This window comes from Plectropomus leopardus, chromosome 2 (assembly GCF_008729295.1).
Source record: "Plectropomus leopardus isolate mb chromosome 2, YSFRI_Pleo_2.0, whole genome shotgun sequence".
In the NCBI taxonomy this organism is placed as follows: Eukaryota; Metazoa; Chordata; class Actinopteri; order Perciformes; family Serranidae; genus Plectropomus; species Plectropomus leopardus.
The window spans coordinates 26804828-26828146 of NC_056464.1; the positions used below are offsets into that span (position 1 = coordinate 26804828).

The 23319-nt window shown below is 38.1% G+C and overlaps 1 protein-coding gene across 2 annotated transcripts in view; it reads left to right on the forward strand.

The window, feature by feature from the left end:
* Positions 1-23319, forward strand: part of kaznb (kazrin, periplakin interacting protein b) — a 154716-nt gene that overhangs the window by 18628 nt on the left and 112769 nt on the right. For both annotated transcript variants that reach the window (XM_042506826.1, XM_042506834.1), the window contains exon 2: positions 9983-10140. In XM_042506826.1, the coding sequence (XP_042362760.1) occupies positions 9983-10140 (158 nt within the window). The remainder of the gene's footprint in view (positions 1-9982; positions 10141-23319) is intronic.

Sequence of the window (23319 nt, forward strand, 5' to 3'; positions counted from 1 at the left end):
TATCTGCTAGTGTTGCTGTGCAGTGTTTCTGTGTTGTGCAGAGTGAGTAAAAAATGACTGTGCATGTCACCCGTGGGATAAAACTGAAAAATAAAATTGTAAAACTGTAAAATACAGACACGTAATACAAGTCCTGTGTGAATAGGACTTATTTCATCTCGGTGTTGGCTTGGGGACTTTGGATTTTTAACAAAATGCCTCCATTACTAGTGACTAAAGGTAAAAAATATCTTGTTGCCTTTGGTTTTCAAAAAAATGTGGTGAAAAATAGTTGCAGATTGCAGTTGCACCCAACAAGAGTGTCTACGGGAGAAAAAGAAGGCGGTTGTTTCAGCAGCAGATCAATGCCAAAGTTATTCAACAATCATACCAGTGTGATTTTTGGCGTCCTGATACTTTGACAAGATCGCACACTTCAACATTCTAGAGAGGTGATTTCTCATCTGTCATCTGTTTGTGTTAATCGCCAACAAACTGCTGTCAGCGGTCATAACAATTACACAATGTTCTGAGGTGGTTTGAAAACATTGTGTTCTTAAACGGTCCCTCGAGTTATTTTGAATCACATGGGGGTCTGTCTTGAAGATAAGTGGTGTGCTTTTGCATTGTAAGCTCCAAATAAATGACTGTGTGTCTGTGTGTGAACAGACTTGAGACAGGGAGGTTAATTGAATCCTCATTTTGGCCGACAATAACAGTTTTGGGATGTTTAACAAAAGGCCCGGAAGGTTTTTACCTTGTTCTATCTCGTTGTTCCTGATGAAACTGCGGCATAGAGAATCTGCAGGGAGAGCAGAAAACTTTTCCTGCCCTGCAGGCCTCATTGTGAAGATGTTTTCCTCTGGGCTGCCCTCAAGGTCTTCACTTTTTTTTTTTTACCTTCAACTGCTTTTGCTTGTTAAATAAACCGAACAACAGACAAGAAAAATAAGGCACCTGTTTGAGTGCAAGCGAAGTGATTTGATTAGCAGCTGTACTGCAGACCTTAAAAGGGCTTAAAAGTCCAAACAGTCCTCCAAATACCTCAGGAGTACTCCCTTCATGGGTAGAAACTGTGTTCAAAATGGTTTTCAGGGATAAATAACATCTGGCTTAAAGTTTTCATTAATTGTTTTAAATGCAACCTGTCTTAATATCCTCAGGAGAGCCTACTGGTGATACATTTATATACTATAATTATATTACATACTGTTTGTTATATGAAAACATCACATAATGGCCTTTTTTATTTTTTAGTGTGTCCTGATGAATCAATCCTTTAGGCTAACTCTAGCTCATCAAGAGTTATTTGATTTAATGCTCACTGCCCTGGACAAATATACTGATACAATTTAAGTAGGGTACTTCAGGAGCTCAGACCTCTATCAAGGCCGCATGCTCTGTCTTGCAATTTTAATGAAAATGAAAAAAAATTGTTTATCTGCCCCGTGATTCAGATCAGCTCCAAAATTTAATTGGGTTATCCTTGGCTCATGCTACACCTCCAACAAGTTTCATTAGATTTTGAATTCTTGTAATTCTGCTGGAAAACAAATCAAGCTGAAAAAAAAGATTATTTTGTTATGAATTAAAACACTAAACATGTGCTCTGTTTTACTAGATGTTCTCTCATAAAACATCTAGATGTCGCACAACTTGTGCAATACAATCCAAATCTCACTTGTCCAGTCACTTGCTCATAACTTCATAAATAGACAGTTTGGTGTTTTGAAAGGTGAGTTTAGATTCATAAAAGTCACACAATAACACGAACAAATGAACTGATCAATGTAGTTGTAGACCAGTAACTCCCGTGTTTAGTGAGGTAAAGTTACATTTTTTGTTTATTGAGTCTGGCTTTTTCAGTTCAGAAAGGGTTGTCTGTTCAATAATTGAGGCTTGGATTAAACTGCACAAATTGTGTGAGAATTAATAAACTTATGTTTTGATGTAGTTTTGCAAGGGCTGAGTAATTGATATACAGATGATCAAGTATTGCTGTAAGATTATATGCCAATTTAAGTTTTGACCTTATGATTTTATTTCTTTATTAGAGACATTTGCAAAGTTTACTGAAGAGGAGACCAATTGACTTTGCAGTTAAATCAGTCAATGTAATAATACTCTTGATAGACCTATTAGTAACACAAATGCACCCAAAGCCTGTTGTACAAAAACATGTACTCTGCTTGTTTACATGCAGTAAAGCTGGGTACAAAATGTGCACAATAGACGTGTGTGATATTCCTCTCTGGAACTGGCTGAATTGAATTAAGCATCTGGATGCAGATTTGATCCGATCAGATGCAGTTTAGGATCTAAACAAGCCAAAATATGCCTCTTGCGTCGTGTGGGAACTGTGGAAATGAGAATGAAACGGGGACTCGAGGGATCCTCTCGCTCGCTGTGGACAGAGAAGAGACGCCTGGCAGTCTGCCGCTGCTCCTGTCTGCCTGATTGTTTAGGGCAGATTCTGTGATTTCTCAGAGCTTCAGTTCAGGAGGAAAACACAACGACACAAAGAAAAGCCAGAGCCCATGGAGTTTGTTTTCCACAGAGGTCAATCTCTCTAAATCCACTGTCACAATTATGCTCTCCATGTTCACATACTCCCAGCCTTGCCCGTAAAGTCGACAAAGCTCTGCACACACACAAAAGCTTCCATCTGCTCTGCATCAGAAATTAGTGGACACTAGCCAGAGGGAAAGGATCAAATGCTTTTTGAGGAAGTGTGGAAGCGTGACATTGGAGTGAAATGTGAAATATCTGCTGTGCCAGACATTAAGATAAAAAAGATTTGTGGAACATGCTGTAACATGCTTGCAATGCACAGTAAAGTGGTATTCCTTTGGGAAAAAGTGTTACATTTCTGTAGGAATTGCAATGCGCGGGCCGTCAGCGGGTGAATTGGACCCTGCTGCAGATAGTGATGCAGAACAATGAGGCAAACAGCAAAATTACAGGCTTGTGTTGATGCTGTCAGATACAGAGAGGGATTCAGTTCTTTCTATGCAAGGCAAACTTTGCTAAGCTATAATTGATCTGTCTAAATCCCTGTATTTGAACCAACTTGCAGTTATCTTTACAGTGGCATGTTTTCAGAAGCCTCAAAATGAGCGTTGGTGGTGGTGTTATACCCCTGGTTTAGGTTCAATACAGCCTTTTGTCCCTCAACAAGATTGTGTTGTGTATTTATCCGGCATTGGGGTAATTGAAATGTGGCTGCGCTCCCCCTCTCTCGGGATTGCCTCAGATTCTCACAGACTCCCTCATCCTTTCATGCGACTCCGGGTCTTTTGGGCTTGAAGTGTGAAGTTCTTGGAGCTTCCTCAAATTGCTTTGGCAGAGGCCGGTTGGCTGCTGTGACTCCGTGGCTGCAACAGTCGGCCCCAAAAGAGAGCAGAGGCAAAAGAGTCGTTTTAATATTTTTCTCGTCACCCTTCCTATTGGGATAGCTGACTGAGCTCATTTGAATATATTTTACTGTATTCCACCTCATCTGCATAAAAAACATAAACCCTCCCTTGTTCATATTTTGAGCGATTTTGCAAATTAACAGCGATCATATACAGAAACTGGAGCGGATATTTCTCCCGGAGGAGTGATTGCATTTTATGAGTGAGCTGTTTTTTTTTTTGGTTTTAGTTTTTTTTTTTTTTTCATATGCACATTATATTCTCCTTTCAGAAGGACTGTGCAGCCTCACAAAACCCCAACATGCCTCATTAGAGTTCATTGTTGATGTTGTTTTGCTCCTGTGGGCGGCTACAAAGATTGTGATGAGCTGTCCACATCTCACAGTCACCAGCAGCACTGGGCCACCTGTGTGTAGGAGGGTGCATGACAAAAAAAAACACAATATCCCTCTGATTTAAATGGTTGTACATTGTACATCAAAAAGACGGATGTGAAGAAATACAAACCGGATGGGGAGGGTCTCGTATACGCACCTTTAAAAAACACTTTTAAAAAATGCTCCAGATTAAAGGCTTTAATCATGAAATTTTGTGGGAAATAAATGAAGGACTCAGTGAAAGACACATTTTGTACAATTATACACAATCTCAGATTGTTTATCTGTGAATACACAGAACAAAAAAGAGATACAAGTGCTGATATGGGACTGTCACACAGGATCTCATTTGTAGATCGTGAAGTTTTTTGGAAGACATTTTTAAAACATAGGCTTTCAGTGAAAAACTTGAAAAAATTAGTTGTGATGAGATCATTATAAATGTGAATATATTGGATTGCTATTGAATTTCTTACACAATTCTACTGTATTTGTGTGTAGACATAGTGAGACAATATTTTTCACTCTTCTATATTAATATTTTCTCAACTACTCAATTTTCACTTGACAATTGCAAATTATTAGTCAACTGTCATACCTCAGCGCTGGTGACAACTGCGGCTAGAGGCTTAATATTTTTGGGTTGTCCATACATCTCTTTTTCTTGAAAGCGATATCTGAGAAACTCTGTGAGATAATTTCTTCAAATTTGCCACCAGCGTCTACTATGATTCAAAGATAAACTTATTAGATTTTGGTGGTCAAAGGTCACTGTGACCCCACAAAACACGTTCTTGACCATAAGTCCATATGGGGACAAAATTTCATAACAAATGTCTAATAGGAAACAATGATGAAGTGAAGACATTTTATTTCCAAAAAGTTAAAAGTCAACTTCACTGTGACATCTTAATATTTTGCAAAAACACTTTTCTAGCCATTATTCAATTTCATAACAAAAAGTGAGATCAAATACTAAATTGGTGACACTAATCTTGGGTGTCCATCTTAAAAAAAAAACTGTTCTGCTTATGTTGGTCTTCTGTGCTGCCGGTTTGAAGATGTGTGTGAAGCATCCATGTTTTCAGAATTTGTAGATCTTTGTGGCAACTTCCATATTTAAAGCACTGTCTGCTTTAATGGCTGCATATGAGTCTGCACAGACATGGAGTGAAACTGCAGTTTGACTGTTTGGTGGAGACATACATTTTTAGGGTGGTAGCCAAATTGTCGTTTTTCTTGTATTTTGTGTTGCTGGCAGCTTTATATTTTGTCACACAGACAAAATGATAGGTCAGATTTACAGCTGCGATTGTGTTAAAAAATAAATAAATAAAAAAAAAAAAAAAAAAAAAAAAGAACAGCATTCAAGTGGTTTAAGGAAGTTAAAAGGTACTGAACAAAGATACAGCAAAAATTAACCAAAATTAATCTGGGCTTCACAGGATTAATGGAAATAGCTATTTCTCAGTTATCTATGGCCCTGTCTACATGTTTACAGATATTTTTGAAAATAAATATTTTTCCCCTTTTTTTTAAAACAATAATTATGTCCAAACTATCTAGATTGTAACAACTCCAAATGCTCGCCAGTGTTAACTGTCTTCAACAGTCTGTCCTTGTTGCAGACGTTGTAAAATATACTGGCTGATGCCACCTTTTCTCAACAGCTATTGGAGGCGTCATCACTGTTAATTCATATTTTTTTATTATTATTATTATTATTATTCAAACAGTGGATGTTTAGATGGACCAAAAAACACTGAGCACAGCAGATGCCCCCATTCATCTGTGAAGTGGTGCAGCAAAGTGTGAAGTAATAGACCAATCAGTGCTAACAAAACATTTATGAAACAACATTGTTGTTGTTTCTCGCATTTGTTTACACAAAGCAACAGTAGGCATGAACAATTCAAGGAGATTGTGTTCACAGTTTCTGAACTAGCCGTTTTAAGAACATTTTTTGAAAAATCCTCACTTTAGAAAATGTCTTAAAAAATCTAAATTGTTTTAATGACCTTATACTCCGAGAGGCCAACACATAGAGAAAAATATCTGTGTATGTGTAGACAGGACCTATGATTTTCCCTTATCAAGATTCCTCTCCTGACGTCTGCTCTGTATTATTAAAATGTTCTAGTTCACAAACGGTCAGCTTCACCCGGCCATTTTGGATACTTAACTCTCAGAAACATATTTTGACGTTTCCTCACTTACATATTCTCAGCAGAGGATCACCTCTGTGCTGCTGCCTCACCTGGTTTGCTCCAACAGGGAGAATATTAAACATGCAGGTGGTGTTGGTGGAGAGGTGCAGATGTACACCTTCATGGCTGCTGCTGTCAGACGCTGATCAGCCGTGTCAGCAGCCTGGAGTTTCAGCATTTGTTGTAATTTCACGAGTGAGAAGCAATCAATTATCACAAATGGTTCAACAAATTGAGCATCACGTGGTGTTTCTGTCACATCTCTCTGCCGCTTTATGGCTTTGGCCTGGAGCTGTGGCATTTTGATTGCGATACGATATCGTCACATATTCAGGTAGTCAAAGTAACATTGCTTTTATAGAAAACCACCTGCCTTCCCCATCATGTTTCTCAGTGTGTGACAGAATGCATTCAGTAAAAATTGAAAGTGGAGCAAAGAGGAGAAGAAGGTGTGTCTACTCTCTGAGTTTGACAGCGTGTCATTTCCAGCCGCAGCGTGCCATTACCTGATGCGTGCGGCCGTCTTTGGGGCAGAGAGGTACACCTTGTAAATGTTGAATGCGAAATTAGAATCAAATCGTCAGCCTCCGTCGTAAACATTTTATTTCCCCCTCTACCCACCCTGCGCTGATTTGATGTATGCCGCGCTGCCTGCAGGGCCGCCGTGTGCTCGTAAACATGCCTCTTTCTGCATGCTCCTGCAGTTCAAGAGAAGTGCTAGAAGGTGTGGCCATAAATCTTTGATCATTCTGCCGAAAAGCCGACCTTGACTGTCGTCAGCGAGTCACACGTTGCCTCAGTCGCTCTGTCACTCTCGCCCCAGCTCGACCTCTTAGCCTCTTAGGCGTGTGTGTGCGTGTGTGTGTGTGTGTGTGTGTGTGTGTGTGCGTGTGTGTGAGTGTGAGAGAGAGAGAGAAAGTGATGCTTGACTCGGAGCAAGTGTCCTGACCTCCTTCAAAACATCCTATCTCCGTGGTGACTAATGTTGACATAATTAGTCCAATGAATCAACAGTGACATTGATAACTAATTAATTTGGTCATTTATCAGGCAAACATGTCAAACATGAGCTGCTTCTGGTCGCTGAAATGGGAGGATTTGCTGCTTTTTTCTGCTTTATATAATCATAATCAAATATATTTGGGTGTTGGTTTGAGAAAAGACAGAATCCAAAGATGCCAGCTGTCTCACTTTTGTTACTCTTTTTTGTGAGAGTCGCACTTTTTTGAAAAATCACTTTTCATACAGTGGACCTAAAATAATATGACAATGGGCAACTTTTTGAGTATCTAGCTCACAGTAACATTAACCATAATAGTAAGAGAAAAGCTAGAAAAAAAGAAATTGACTACTTTGCAGAATGGCTGAACTGCTTCTTACTGTTTTCAGGTGACTCACCAAATTCATTGTTTGTTTGTGGTATGCCATTTTCATTTTAGCATATCTGGCACTGGAATTTTGGGGGGTTGTCTTTGATATTTTGAGCTGTCATTAAGTTTAAATGCCCTTGTCTGAGAATAACTATTTTTGGGTTAATTTATGTAATTCATTTTCAAATATACATTAGGACTGTTCCCGACTCAGAGTTGTTCGACTGTTTCTTCCTTATATTGTTTGACCGTGGTTCAGCAGGACGTTCTGTGCGACAGTAACATTAATGTCACGTTGTGTTCAGGCTAACTACTCCAACGACAGACCAGAAATCTGCAACAACATTTTTTGCACTAGATATCAAACAAAAGCCGGAAACTATAACACGTTAGAGGTCTTTTTTGTAGGATTTAGGGGAAATCATCAGCAGAAATGGAATATAATTTAATGGGTATATTTTCTTTAGTGTATAATCACCTGAAAATAAGAACTGTTGTGATCTCGATACCTTAGAATGAGCCGTTGATATCTACATCGACCATGTTTCTACAGTAGCCCAGAACAGACAAAATAAACACTGGCTCAAGATAACCATTCATCCTTTCACGTTTGCAGGTTGGCCACCATAGTTACAAACCCATCTGCAATGAGCAGCATCAGAGTTACACTGATTTGTAACGTAAAAAAACGCTTTATTCTGTTTTTACAGATTACCTGGTTGTTTCTTTGTTTTGATTCTGGGGATGACTCTGCCTTCGGTGATAACCCCCGCCTGAATCTTAAGTTTAAAAAAAGCCTTTAATCTTGAGAGAAAAGCTGACACACCTTAGCAGTTGTTGGACGACAACAGACTGATGAGCCAAACAGCATCAGAGATGCACTTGTTTGTAAAAACTGCTTTGGTCAGTTTTTTTTTTTTAAATCACTGTGTCTGTTTGTTTCGGAAAAGAGGAGACCTCTTTTGATAATTTATCTCCTGATAAAATCCTCCTGAATAATGAAAGAATTTCATCCAGGGAAGGTTTTAGCTGGGTACAATCTGCAGTCCTCACTGTTAGATGCCACCAAACCCATCTCAATCTCACACACTCTGTCTTTAAGTTGCTCAGAGCTGTAAATTCACCATTTCTAACCAAAAGGCAGATGATTATTTACATTATTTTGCAGCCTGACTGGACAGCTGCCTGTGTGTCCGCAGCTGCTTGTACCGGAGAGCACATATATAGATATATAAAATGAACCATGGCAATGTTCGAAGCTTCAAAGCTTCAGAGTACTTGGATCAGCTCTAACAAATTTTGTATTTTGTATCAAAGATTTGTATTCCAAATCTTTGTTGAAGCTCTGTTGGGTTTACACTGAGTGAAATATTTAAACCCAAGAGTCCATGTTTTTCATGTTTCATCGTTCGATTAAAGGTTTTAGTACTAACTTGTTGCAATAACTTCTTTGTTTTGTTTTCTTTGGAAAGTAGACCGTGTGCGGTAGTTTGTCTGCAAATCATGTCGCTCTCCCACGCACCTGTTATGAAATCGATGAGAAAAGTGTTTTTCTGTTCTGATATACATCTCTCCAAAATTCACCTTCCATATTTGGTATCGTTGGAAACTTGGCACACTGAGAAGTGTCTGACAGTTTGCCTATCATTGGTACATTAGCACCAGTCAAATGTGAATGTTTTAATGAATAACTTCATTCTTGATATCATTTATTTGACTTTTATTTTGGTGGCCGTGTTGTTTTTTATCATGTAACTGCATCCAATTACTACTTGTCACACTTTCGATCCGTAAGCAGGGCAAAAAGTGAGCGTTTTCTCATTGAGTTTAAAATGTATAAAAAAAGGTTTTCATCAATAAGTCAATCATAAACTGGCGATTGTTTATCTCAACCAGAATTGTAGATAAACGACTGTTTGGGTTCACGTGTTGAGTCAAGTAATTACAGTAACAGCCAGCAGCTTATTTTTAATTACAAAAAATTGGATCATATTAATAACTGTAGGCTGCAACATGAGCTGCGGTTTCCTCTTCTGCTCTGACAAAATGCTCTTATGTCACCCTGCTGGCTTATTTTGAGACTTGTGAAAATTTTCAGTATTGATCAAACATTTGTTGTATCACCACCCACGGGCCCTGACCAAAGACAGACCTCTGAGCAAATACTGGGCAAACTCCAAGAAACAGAGACATTTCTGAACTCCACATTATGTTTATGTATCATCTGACTGAACAAACACAAAATAATAGACATTATTACTGGGACTCTCGCCATAAAAAATGGATTATGTAATGGGTTGAGTGTGAGTTTCTGTCTTAGTAATGGATTTAGCCTAATGATGCCCCTCTTGTCCGAAAGAAGGATTATTCTGAAGTGAAGAACAATAGAGACCGCTCAGCTGTGGCCGTGGATGAAGGAAATGTCTCAGATCACACGAGTCTGATCCAGAAAATCCCACTAAAGAGAGAGAGGAAGCAAACTTCAGAGCTCCTCCGGCTTCTTGGCAGTTAAGGAAAGCGTAGATGGACTGTCATGTATGCTTGTGTGTCTGTGTCTTAGCATGTGTGTTCATGTGGGGATTTTTTTTTTTTTTTTTTTTTTTTTTTACAATTTTCCTTCTCTTCTTTTGCAGCGGTTCAGTCTCTCAACAGCCTGAACGACCAGATTGCTCAGTTCATGGTGACCAGACCTTGCAGCCTGGCTCACGAGGAGGAGGCGTTCGTTCCAGGAGAGAGGGACACCTTGAGGAAGTCCATGACTCTGATGAGACACCTGCTTGTGGACGCTCAGGTACAGACTCCGTCCTCTCACAGATTGTTGCATAAGATTTCTTTACAGTGCCGTCTGGTGAGGCTCAGTAACAGTTAACTGATTTAGGTTGTTGTCAGTTTCCTTTTGGTGACTATTTTGACCTGTGGCACAAAAGACAAGTAAAAGAATGAATGACTGAATTAAGTTATTATTATATCATGCATACAACAATGTCCACAACATTTGGTCTTACGAAGCACCCTAAATTCATGTAAGCCACAACCAGAGTAAAAAAATAGAAAAAAGAAGTAGTAACTAGTAAATATACACATTTTCTGTACACCAGAATATCTGAGTTTTTTTTCTGCTGCTTGAATCATCATAATGTGTGCGATACAAAAGGAAAAGGTATCCTCTTGTGCTCCTATATGCTAAATTATACAGTATGGGACATGTGTGCCACTAGCTTCACATTTTCAAATCATTAACCCTTAAAACATAAAGTTTCTGGTAACCAATCAGCTGAAATCAGTTTCTAAACTGATTAGTTTAAAGAAGAAAATCCATGCAGTTACCAGTTATGCTTCAGTTTACAGCATATTTACAATGATAATAGCTTTAGTGGTTAAGAAGTAAATATATGTCATTATTGAAACTAGTCCCAAATCATGTCTTGAACTCAACTTTATGAATAGGCTTTAAGTTTTAAGTTTGAATTTGTGAGATGCCACAAACATTTTATCAAATTTCATTTATTCATTTTTAATTTCTCTTTTGTCAAAACGAGTCAAGATCTTCTGCGTGAGAGTCCACATTTTTGATGTTACAAATGTTTAAACCTACCGCTGAACCTCATACCTCATCTTTTTACTTCATACTTGCACATACCTGTTGGCGACCTACTACCATATTACTACATAAAACTTGCCTCTGCATGGCACCACATACTTGCCCCATACCTGCAATGCTTAAATAAGCAGAAGATGATTTGTCCAAAAATGAGTCTTAAACTTCAACAAGAATTGTCTTGAAAAGATATTAAAAAGCATTAAACTTCAGTGTCTGATCCCTATAGACGTCCTGCTTGACACTTACCTTAAAGGTACACAGTGCAGGATTTAAAAAAGAAAATAAAAACAATGTACTGACTCATACAAAAGTGATCTCTTTTTATCATCATGCCTGACCCATTAGAAGTGTGTGTGAGTGTATTAATCTGCAGAGACTTTGCCCTCTGCCTGTATTTTCTTATTTTGTGTTTTGGACGGTCCTCGGCACAGCAAAACATAGCAACTGGTGTGACTGTAAGCAGCACATGAAGCAAATATAAATATGTAAATGTAGCTAACAGGAGTGAATTCAGGGTTGGCTTTGACTCTCGCTGGCGATACTATTTTAAAAAAGTAGCCGACAATCCTGCACAGTATAGCTTTCACAAGAAATATTATCAAATCAGACAAATAGATCAATAAATGCTTTAGTAGTTTTTCTCCAGAATTTCATCGCTGGTCTTACATAAGAGGCTTTGAAACTCAATGTAATGTTTATATAAAACAGACTTGAACACTTAAATCATGAATAAAGCAAATCCAGATAGTTAAAAAGATATAAAATCTTTACTTTTGATGTCTGTCAGAACTTTCCTTTGGGTTGAAGCAGCATCAGTATATCTCAGATCCTGACCACAGCTCTCTGAATGTATCAACAACTTAGACTGCAGCTTCTCACGTTTGACTGATTCATCCTCATCGGGCGTTCACTGTTGTTTAAAATGACCGATTATTCCTCTCACTCTGTCATACCTGCAGACTTCTGTTTTGCATTCACATTTTTATTTCCAAACTTTCCAATGAAGTTTGAAAAATCTGAGATGTGCTGACACGACTCTCTCTCTCTCTCACTGCGTGTCAGTGTGTCTTCTGCTGAAGGTTAAATCAACAGTGTGTTCATCCCTGAACTGAACTGAAACATTTGCCCACAGCACAACCGCTCCAACACTGTGAAAACTTTGGCAGCCTTTTTTTTTTCCTGTTAGAGAAAGGAAACGCTTGTTTCTGTCCGATAGTCTTAGCTGTATTTCTTAGGAGATTTGTGCACGCTTGTAGTCTTAAGGGTAAAACAAAAAAATGTATTTTAGCGTGTTTTGCTTAAAGAAACAAACAAACCTAAAGTAATAACATCTTTTCCTCTGCTTCAGATGACATGATAAATTACCCTCATAGTGTTGCCTCGATTTGTCCTTTTGTTTTTATTCCTACATTTTGATGAATGTCAGATGAATCGTGACACGGTGATGCATTTGGGTCATCCATTAGCACCATCATGGACGTGCATGATGGATACAGAGTCCCCCCGCCATTCTCCTGGAGATATTTTCTCCGACGCGGTGTCATTGATTAAAGGCGAGGTAATTCAGCAAAAGGCCATTGCTTTCACCTCAGCTCAGTTATATGCAAGAGTGAAAGATTGTTAGCCTCCGGTCAGTTTTTTTTTTTGTGTTAGTCAGGAACATAGCATTGGGAGGTGATGGATGAGTGGGAACCTCAGTTGCGGATGGAGTGCCGATGATCACCCCAAGAAGTTGTATTCGAAGAAAAAAAGTTTACCGGTAGTTCAATATTAAGTGAAGCGCTCAGACATGTCAGCATGATGGATTTCTCTGCCTGTTGGCCTTGTTGGTGTCAGACAGTACACCCACAACCTTTACATGTTCCCAAGTTTTGTTTTGTTTTTTCTAGAAGAGGGTGCCAAGTGGAGGCCTCTGTCAGCTGGAGGCTTGTTGCTCTGAACTGTCAGAGGACAAAACGGATCAACAGGGGATGCTGACATGTGACTGACAGTTGCTATGGTGATACAATTGTTTGCTCCGAGGCTAAAGCCAAACCCAGAAGAGAAAATCTTAGTCCTTAAACTGGGAGATTCTGTTACTTGTGAATGTGGCTTCCCTCCTCGGCAGTTTTTTTTCCTGAATGGTTGGCCTCCTAAATTGGGTTTTCCGTTGAGATCAAATTGAAAAAAAAAGTTTTTAACTTTTTAGATCAAAATTCAATAGTGTTTTCTTTCTGTGAAACAAAGTATGATGTGTGCTTAAGTTTGTGCCAACCGCTGTGCAACAGCATCAAATCTTGCTCAGTTACCTCAAAATACTTTGGTTACGGGCCGCTGGCTAAGATTTATTCACATTTAGAAAAGTAGTGTCTGTTACAGCTCCAGATTATGTACAAGCCATTTTACAGTGGAGTATTAGGTGCAGGTAGACTTTATTTGGTTTATTTTGTTTTACTAATTTCAATTATATATAAAATTTCCATCCAACTGAGTAAAGTAATTCTGACATAAACCAAAAAAGTACCATTTATTTAAATAACGCAAATAAAACTGACATGAATAGCCAATAAGATAATGTAACTATAGCTCATAGAATTTACATATTATACTTAGATTAATAGTTAATTACTGTTAATACATTTTATTAACTTTAAGTTGGCTATGTTGACATACATGAATTACATAAACTTCATTAAAATCTCAAAGTCTACTCATCTCAGTTTTATTTGATATAGATTTAGATTTAATTTTTTATAAATGGTACTTTTTGGGTTTATATTAGAATTACTAGACTCAATTGGATGGTAATTTTATATTTAATTGTCGTAAGTGAACCTGACAAAATAGATCATTATAACTAATAATTTCTTTGAGAGAACAACGAGTTTTGAAAAGTCTGCCCCTTAGAAGGCATTTTTAAAGAAATCTCTGTTTTATTATTTAACTCTCTTTGCGTGTGGGCGAGAGGCCAAAACTAAAATTTAAATCCAAACCATGACCTTTACCTAAACCTCACCAAGTTTCTGTGCCTAAACCTAACCATGGCTGAAATTTTTTTAGCAGTGATTTGTAAATAGATTTGAAATACTTAAAGAAGAAATTATGTCTGCGGGGTGCATTTGATTCATCATATTTTGTTTTTAAATTCTCAGAATCGGTTGTTTTGGCCCTCTAACACAAGATAAGCTGTCTAAAGATCTTTGATTTTTAACAATTTATAACTTTGTTTACTTGTAATTGTTAAAAACTGAACCTTATTAGACAAAATGATGTTTGAAAGGATTCATATTCAATAACCATATTTGATACTGGATTCAACTCTACGACATTAGTCTCTGTACTTATTTCACCTTATCTGAGCAGCAGGATTGAGCTTTCAGGCGTCGCATCATCACTCAGGCTACAACAGACGGACAAAATAATTGGAGCCAGATTAAGCATCAGATTTCTTTGTTCTCCGAGTCTCAGAGGTCAAAGTCAAGTGTGATCTCATCCCGCATAAAGGAGCTCAGCTCATCTACAGAGTTTTGCATTCATGGAGAGTAGTGCTTCTGCTGTCAGATAGAATATGAAATTAGTCCAGCCCTCCTTCTCTTCTACTTCTTTTTTAACGGCTGGTCTGCCGTTTCAAAGTGCTGCTGTTCACTGTGCCGTTCAGGCTCTGATGTCCACTACTCAGTGCTGCCAGTGAGACTTTTACTGCTGGTCTGAGAGAACTCCCCAAGGCTTCCTGTCAGTCATGAAACCTTGATGCTTTGTATATTCTGTGTATCATTTGAAAAAAAAGATTACGACACCAAAAGGTTTAGTTTGTGGAATTCATGGTAAAAACATCATCTGATGAATTCAGCATTAAAATTTAAAGTCCACGGCCACTAAAAGGCAGAAAATTAATTTAGAGGGGATTTGAATAGTTTCTCTTTGAATGCTGTCCCAGAATTGATTGCCTCATTTGTCATTTGCACAGATGAATTATTTATGTCCCCGTTGCTGTGCCGGGGTGACTAATCAAATGCATTTCAGAGGGTGTGGAAGCTGTGAATTGATGTAGTGGAACGTTGCACTGCATTAGCTGCTTTGGTCGAGGAGTCAGCATGGCTACAATAGCGGCCTGATGATGGCGTGACAGAGAAGATGTTGCTCAACATAATTCTCTAAAAATGCAAAGAAGTAAGTGTCTTTTCGCTCTGATCTGATCCAGCCTCTCAGGGTTAACAGAGGACTTTAAATAAATACTCAGTTGTGCAGATCAGAAACCACTAACAGAACAGCGCCTCACAAACTAAGTCTGTAGGAACAGAAGAACTTTACCTGAGCTTCGATCAGAGATTTACGGAGATTTAAACACTCTGAGCAGTGAATAACTGATTGGTCCATTGTGGGCAAGATGTTACCTTACCCCAGAGGATTTATCCTTTTCCTCCAGCGCCATCATGAAGTTGACATTTTGGTTTTTTTTTTATTGAAACATTTCATCTCAAACTATTGGATGGATTGACATGAATATTTTGTGCAGATATTAACTACAACCTGAGGATAAATGACTAATAATTTTGGGGATTCCCTGACTTTTCATTTAGTTTCACCAGCAGATCATTAACGATGGACGACTGAACATTTGGTAAATTTTTATTATCAAACTTTGGTGATTCCTTACAAAAGTATTATAAAGAGTGGATGCTGGAAGCCAAAATGGGGCCCATACACTTGAATAGAATTTGCTCGCTGAGTGCAGAAATAAAAAAAAAAAAAGGTTTTCCTGTTTTCTGTTTTATTTATACATTGTACGGCCCACTTCTCTATGCTTTAAGAAAATTTTACAAACATAAAACCTTTGTAGTTTAAAAATTCATTACAAAAAACACTAACATTTGACCTGGTGAAAGTTCTGCAACGCGTCAGTTTTCAGTCCAGCGCTGCTCACGTCCTCTCAATGCTCATACTTTCCATTTGGGGTATACACACCGGTCGCACCGTGGTTGGCTCGCAGTCTGCAGCGATAGTTTTGATGTCAGGTCTATCTATAATCTATTATGAACAATATAAAGGATGTATTGTTTATGAAATAAATAGGTTAAAGTTAAAAGGCAAAGAAGACTCAGGATTCACAAGACTGCTCAATAATAATAATGATTCTACTACTACTACTACTACTACTACTAGCACTACTACTACTACTAATAATAATAATAATACACTTTATTTATATAGCACCTTTCAGACAAGAAATGCAGCACAAAATGCTTTACAATAAAGGGATTATACACACAGAGTGCTTCACATGAAAACTGACAGTATGAACATAAAACTGTCCATCAGGGCAATGCAGCATAAAAGACATTTTAAAAAACAGTTAAAAAAAAAAACCCTCCTAATCATAAAATCATTATATAAAACCAAAAATCATAAAATCAATACACATAACATGTTAAAATAATTGCAGCAGTCTGAAGTTAAAGGCTAGAGTGAACAGATGCGTTTTTAGCTGTATTTTATCATTATATTATATCTAAAGGTAGTTTGTTCCACAGCTTTGAGGTGTAATTGACAAATGCTGCACCCCTGATTGTCTTTCTGTCTGAGCAAGAATTACGAGCATTAACCAAAGATGGTTATGTTGATTTCAGCTCCTTAGTGTTTGTATTTATTTGCTCATAGAAAACATCTTAAAAAAGGAAAATTCCCACATGAGAAATTCCCCTCTGCAGTGCCTTTTGATTATTTTATCAGGACATTTCTTATGGTGCATTTATACATACACACATGTATACAGTACAGCAATAAAAGAGGTGAATAAAGAGGAATCTTTTTTTTTTTGCTGTGGGTGTTTTTTATGGGAATGTGGATCTTTCAGATCAGTTTGAGAAGTGACTGGTTTACATGTCCTAAATTGGACACATTGGACTTGAACTGGTCTGGTCTTGCTTTTGAGTTGGTCTTGTCCTGCCTCGGGCTTAACTCCTCAAAGTCTTGGTCTTGTCTCGGTCTCGATACACTCTGGTCTTGGTCATAACTCGGTTTCGGTTTAGGAGTTTTTAACAGAAACTCTGACTGATGTTAATATTGAGTTCAAAGCCCTGCTGTGTCTAAATGTACAGCCTCACTAGCATGACTGAAAAAGTCTTATCATTGTTTACTGAAAACTTTAATTTCCACAGTTTAAGTCAAGTGAAAACCTTCCTTGTTTATTTATATTAACATTTATAATTTATACGGCACACTTCATACTCAGCATGGCAGTGTGCATTTCAACTGACAGTTTATCTTCTTCTTCTCTTTGCAGCCTCTCGGTCTCAAAGAGCCGCAATCTTTACATAGAGTCACTGGGTTCAAAAGAAAACTTAGCGACATATGAGGATAAATGAAACTGAAGAGTTTCATATGAGCCAGAAATCACGGCTGATTGTGGCAGCGCAGCAAGCTGCCAGTTTAGTCATTCCAATTACAAAGTTGGCAGATCTACCTTAATTCATTATTGACCAGAGAAGAATTAAAGGAGCAATATGAGCCCGAGCTCAAAGTAAAATAGATTTAGAGGCTAGATTAATGATCCAGAGAGATTTGGGTTGTCCTGCAGTTGTTATTGAGAAAATGGATCAGTTCAGATCTGGTTCATAATGAGCTAATGAACAATTTGACACAGGGAGACGGAGAAAGAGAAACAGAGAAAGATGAATAGTCGGGGGAAAAGAGGACAAAGGTGGTCCAGGGACTGCAGCGAAAAGATGTAGCTTCATCCTGAAATCGATCCATAATTCCTGTTATTTCTATTCAGCCATTTTGAGGCCCAGTGCCTGCAGGAAAGGTAACTTATCATTTATGAGCTGCTCTTTATGTGCAGCTGTCTTTGTTCTGTAAGTATCTTTTGGCGTTTGAACACAAACCACAGCTTTCATCTCATGCCTCATTTTGAGATGTTTTTTCACCTGATTGTATAGGAATCAGTCCACCCCTAATCCTGTGCATCTATTTCAATGTTACATCCTTTGTTTTACAATGAACTGGGCTGGACTTCAAAGCGCTGGGGTTGCTCTTTTTTTTTTTTTTTTTTTTTTCTAACAACTGCAGTTACAGCTGGTAGTCGTCTCTCACCAGTTTCCACATTCCTACCCACTCAGAAACACGAGGGGAACAGGAAAGATTAATGAATAGGCATAAAAATGACCGTATTGGAGCTGACTGCAGAGAAGACTTTAAAACACGTCTGTCACAGCTGATGATTAGGCAAACCTGAGTGCACGGATAGAACGACTTATATTTCCTGATATGGCATGACAGATGAGATTGTTTTCCAAATGCCATGAGGCATTTCATTTCAGTGTTGTTCCCGGATCCTGTCACATTATTATACACAGGCGTTAATCTCTCATCCAATCAAACAAATGCTATTTTTGTAAATAAAGGAGGCATCAAACTTTCACTGTGGATATTTTTAAGATGACCATATGGCCCCTGTCATATTAAATGATGCATGCCAGATTGTGAGACTTCATCATCCCTCAGCCTCTCCAGAAACCATCTGTTGATGCGGTTCAGGATGTTTAAGTCTGGCGTGTTGGGGGCGCCCATGTTTCTATGGAAACCTGGAGCACTGTCACAAAGCTGATCCAGATCACTACACGCATCTTTCTGCCGATCAAAGGTGTTCACCTCAATTTCAGAGGGAGTTTGGGTGATATAAAAAGGCCTCTGCTGTTGTCAATCTCCTCTTGAGTGACAGACTGTTTGTGCTCTTTGCAGCCTTTTTGTTGTGGGCTTGTTTGTGTCTGGCTGATATGGAGAAGTGTTTAGGATTGGCTTGCTTACGCGAGAGTGTGAGGGTCAGCACAGAGGCGGACTCACGTCCTCCTGTGACTTTCTCTGCCAAGCGCAGAGTGTTCATGGAGAGATTTTCACAGCAGATATGTGAGCCCACCTTCCACTTCTGTTTTGACTCTATTGGAGAAAATAAAACTGATATATTAGTCCATTATTTAGCATTCAGGCCTTAGGTGAGCTTCCTTGTGGTGGTGCTGATGCTGCTGCTGCTGAGGTCGCCTCGACAGGACTGAAACCTGAATAATTCATGAGGAAAACATCCGCTTCTGTATACACAACAGACATGAGTAGGGACATTAATGTGACGTGGAGCGACATCAGTGCGCCTTTTGTTTCCCCTATCTCAAACACGTCAGCTAAGCCTCCTGAAAAAAGTTAACCGCTGCCGTCCACCTCGTCTTGTTGACTTTAAAACTCTCGCACAACCCCCTCATCAAAGGCAGAATTTCTGCAGAGACGAGAAGAGCGTGGAATCAAAGATGGGATACTTGTTATCAAAGCCATTGAGTTCCCTGTTGACCTTAGACGAGATTTAAATGCTCCCTGCCTCCACAGCTTGTGGGGTGGTGCAGGAAATATAAATGACTCTCCCTTCTATCTGATTCTCTGCCAGAAGCAATCGCTCCGAGGAGCGGGGCCAGGTGGGCATCTGGCCCAGAGCTGCTTCACACACCTTCTTTTAACCAACACACACTTCCATGTTTTTTTTTATTTTTTTTATTTGACTGCTGCACCTTCAGGAAGCCACTGATAATTTGAAGTTTAGGAGCTCTGTTAGTTTTCATGTTTCTTTGAAAACATGTTCTTCTACTGCTGTGAAATACCAACAACTTTCACTGATCCTGTAAGATGCACCTTTGCACAGTTTGTAGTTGTGATTAAATGTAAAACTGAAATACAGACAACTCAGAAGTAGGAAAAACAACAACAAAATAAACCTATTAGATAAAGTACAGTGGAACTCCCCTCAAAGTCAATGTTTCTACTTGTTCACTTGAGGCAAATAAATCTACCCCAACTTCATAAAGAAGTTATCAGATGTCACAACAATCGCAAGACCCATGGAAGCAGACATTATAAATGTTAAACCATCACGTAAGGCCCTGTCTATACGGATACAGATATTTTTAGAAACCGATATTTTCTGTCTCTGTTTTTGATAATAATTCTGTCCACACAACCTTTGTTTTACAAAATATCTCACTGGAACACAAAAATGTCTCCAAACGCTCACCTGTGTGAGCTATGTGTCTTCCATTGTCGCCTTGTCACAAGGTTAGAAGCAAGGTTAGTCTACAGGCGCTGCCATTCAAAAAGGGAAAGCTGGAAGACCGTCATCACTCTGTTAGCCAGTTAGCACCTTAACAAAAAAACTGATGTTGAAAAAACAAACCATATTTACCTTGCACCAGTGAACAACAGAAACCATCGAGAAATGTTCCTGCTAAAGAGCCTAATCGCTAAAGAGGAACAGTCTTACTTTATATTGCAAGTTTGTTTCAGTCTCACTCCCTCATGACTTTCAATGGGAAAAAAGACGACAAAGGCCAATAGTGCAGGACGTACCGTAGCGACGAGGGTCATGGACACTCACTGACAACCCAGCATTGACTGACAGCCGACTGCTGGCTTGTTGTGTCAGGATCTTAAAAACGCTAAGGTGGAGCAAATAACATGGTAAAGGGCATGCCTCTGGTACTTCATGATGTGGTGCAACAGTACTAACCTTTAGTGTAAAGGAGTCTTTCGCCCAAACAATGCTAACAAAAAGTAAACAAAGCAGTTGTTTTTGTTGTTATCATTACAGGCTCAAGCTCATTACACAAAAAAACAATGTGAATGTGCAAATTGAGGAGATGACATCATCATTTCCCAAATGCTATGTTTGCTTGACATGGATAGAAAGTAACTGGAGAAAAATCTGCACCTTAGAAAGGAAGAAGGGAAGAGAAAAGTTTGGACATCATTCTCATTTGGAAACTGACTTATTTGACTCAAAGGTGAGAAAAAACATGCACTAATATCTTTCACCACTGGAAGACTTTCTTAAACTTTAAACAACGTAGGATTTTGAGACAGAATATGAGACTATTTGACCTTTTAAGATTTTTGATTTACCTAAATCTTAATTTTCTCTCCGTGGAAATGTTATTGTATATTTTAGCAGTGAAAACAAAACAACACAAATACAGTAATTTCACAAAAATACCCAGAAACAATACATAAAAATCACATCATGTGGATCATGAAACTTGCTCCCTCTCATAGTAAGCGTCTGAATGATACCGTATTCATGGTCTCCCGCCACACAATCTTGTAATCTGGTCATGTAATCTAGAGTAATGCAATTAAACAGAGAGGCTCTGTGGGTGTTATCCCACCATGTAAATCAGGCTCAGGAGGTGCAGGGTGTTATAGACCACCAGACCTCAGTACTGAAGCTCAGGATTAGCCCCTTTTACCCATCATTACACCTGTCTCATGGGTCCAGACTTTGTGATGTACCCTCATGCTGCCCTGTGAAGAGCACGCCACCAGGTGGTCATTATAAAAACACACTCTGTTCCCCCTCAGATTAGGCATTAGACATGTTGTTTTGGTTTGTTATAATTATTCAATGTGTTTCCTCATCTGTTGTGATTTTTGTACACTTTTCTGGGTAATCTGTAATCTCGAGTCTTGTATGCATTTCAAATCCTCAAATTTCTTCTTTTTTTTTCATTTATAGCTTTTATCAATTAAACCACTGATTCTAGGCAATTAAATGATCATATCAAATAATTTCTAAAGCATTTTTTTATAACAGCTTTATATATTTATCTTCTTTTATGGGTGTTACTGGAAAGGGTAACAGTTAGGGAGAAAAATACTTTTTTTGAGGAAGAGCCTGAAAGGGCAAGACTGTTCAGAAATGGGTTGTATTTATTGTAGGATTATTATTATTTATTTATTTTTTTGACATTTTTTAACACCTATTTGCTCATGATGAAGTGGCTAATCAAGCTTAATCATAACACTGGGAGTAAATACCATTTTTAACATACAAATGCAAGAATACACGTTTTGTAATGTTGGTATTACTTGAAAAATCTTTTATCTTGGTACATCATTGTCATTTCTCAGTGATTTTAGAGAAAAAAAACTGTAAAAAACTGTATTTTTACATTTTTCAGCACATGTACACACAAACATTAAGGACACACACTCCAATCTCTTCAGTTACCCAAAAAGTAAATGAACTAGAGAAGAAAATAAATACGTTAATAATGATAATAATAGAAAAATAGAACAGTTCTTCTACTACTACTACAACTACAACTAATCATGATAATAACAATATATTGCACTTAAACAAGTTTACCATTTCTATAGACATAATGTCATTAATTGAAGACTCACACACCAGCATGTGCACTAGATGATAAGGCTGATTAATTAGATAATTGCGTCCTGACCTGACTGTGTCATGTGAAGACGAATACATAATGGCTAACGTGCACCTTTTTAAAAAAAGATAGTTGAGGAATTTTCTGGTAAAACATAATAGAACTTTATTCATCCCGTGGGAAATGGCTTTGCAGCAATTGCAATACAGAGTTGAAAGAGTGCAGAGACAAAAAAGCAATATAAAAAAGACTAAAATAAGGTAACAGTGAGTGCAAAATATAAAACTAGAAAACAAAACGGTGCAATCCAACATACTGTATATACAATTTACATGTCAGAAAACAGGTTACCGGCATGGATTATAGATATAGTACGGTTGCGTCTAAATATGTTTGTATAGTGTTAAAACTGAGGCAGTTAGTGTTGTGTTAGTGTTAGTGTGTAGTGTTACTGTATGTGAAACAAGACAGATTGGCAGGCAGATTTCTTACAACAGAAGGAGGAACGTGACATCTGATTCTTGCAGACGTGTGGACTCGACCAATGACTTGCAACTTCACTTGGACTCACCATTTCCAAATACTTGATACCTTTCCCTGAGCTAATTTGGGATGAGAAAGTTGTAGACATTTTTCTTATGTGAGATGAGCTGATTACAACAACGCAGCACAGAAACATACTCAGTTCACCCTGTTGTGGCACATGGTTCTATATGACAGCACCCCTTTTTTTCTGATTAAGAAAGAAGCACCTGTTTTAACAAACAGATTTAAACATTTTAAAAAAACATTCATGAAATTTTGTCAGTTTAAATTGGCATTTAGGTGAAGAGTGCAGCATGACTTGTTTAGGACTCAAATTTCATTATTAAGGACTTTGGACTTGACTTTAAGCTTGCCCATCTTGACCTGAGACGTGCATGTAATTTGGAAATGATTGACATGTTACCTGGATTCTAGCAAATTATCTTTTGTCAGAAACTAGCAAACCATTCATTTTTGTCATTTTGATGACAGACTTTTTCTAAATCTTAAGAAATAGACTTCGGGGTGCAATTCAGACTAAATAAGATGCATGTTTTCATTGTTGAGGAAAAATAGTTAATATTCTCCTTTCCAGCAAAAGAAGTTTCACCTACGAAACTACTGTATATTTCCGTTTTAGTTATTGTTATTACTCTGTATC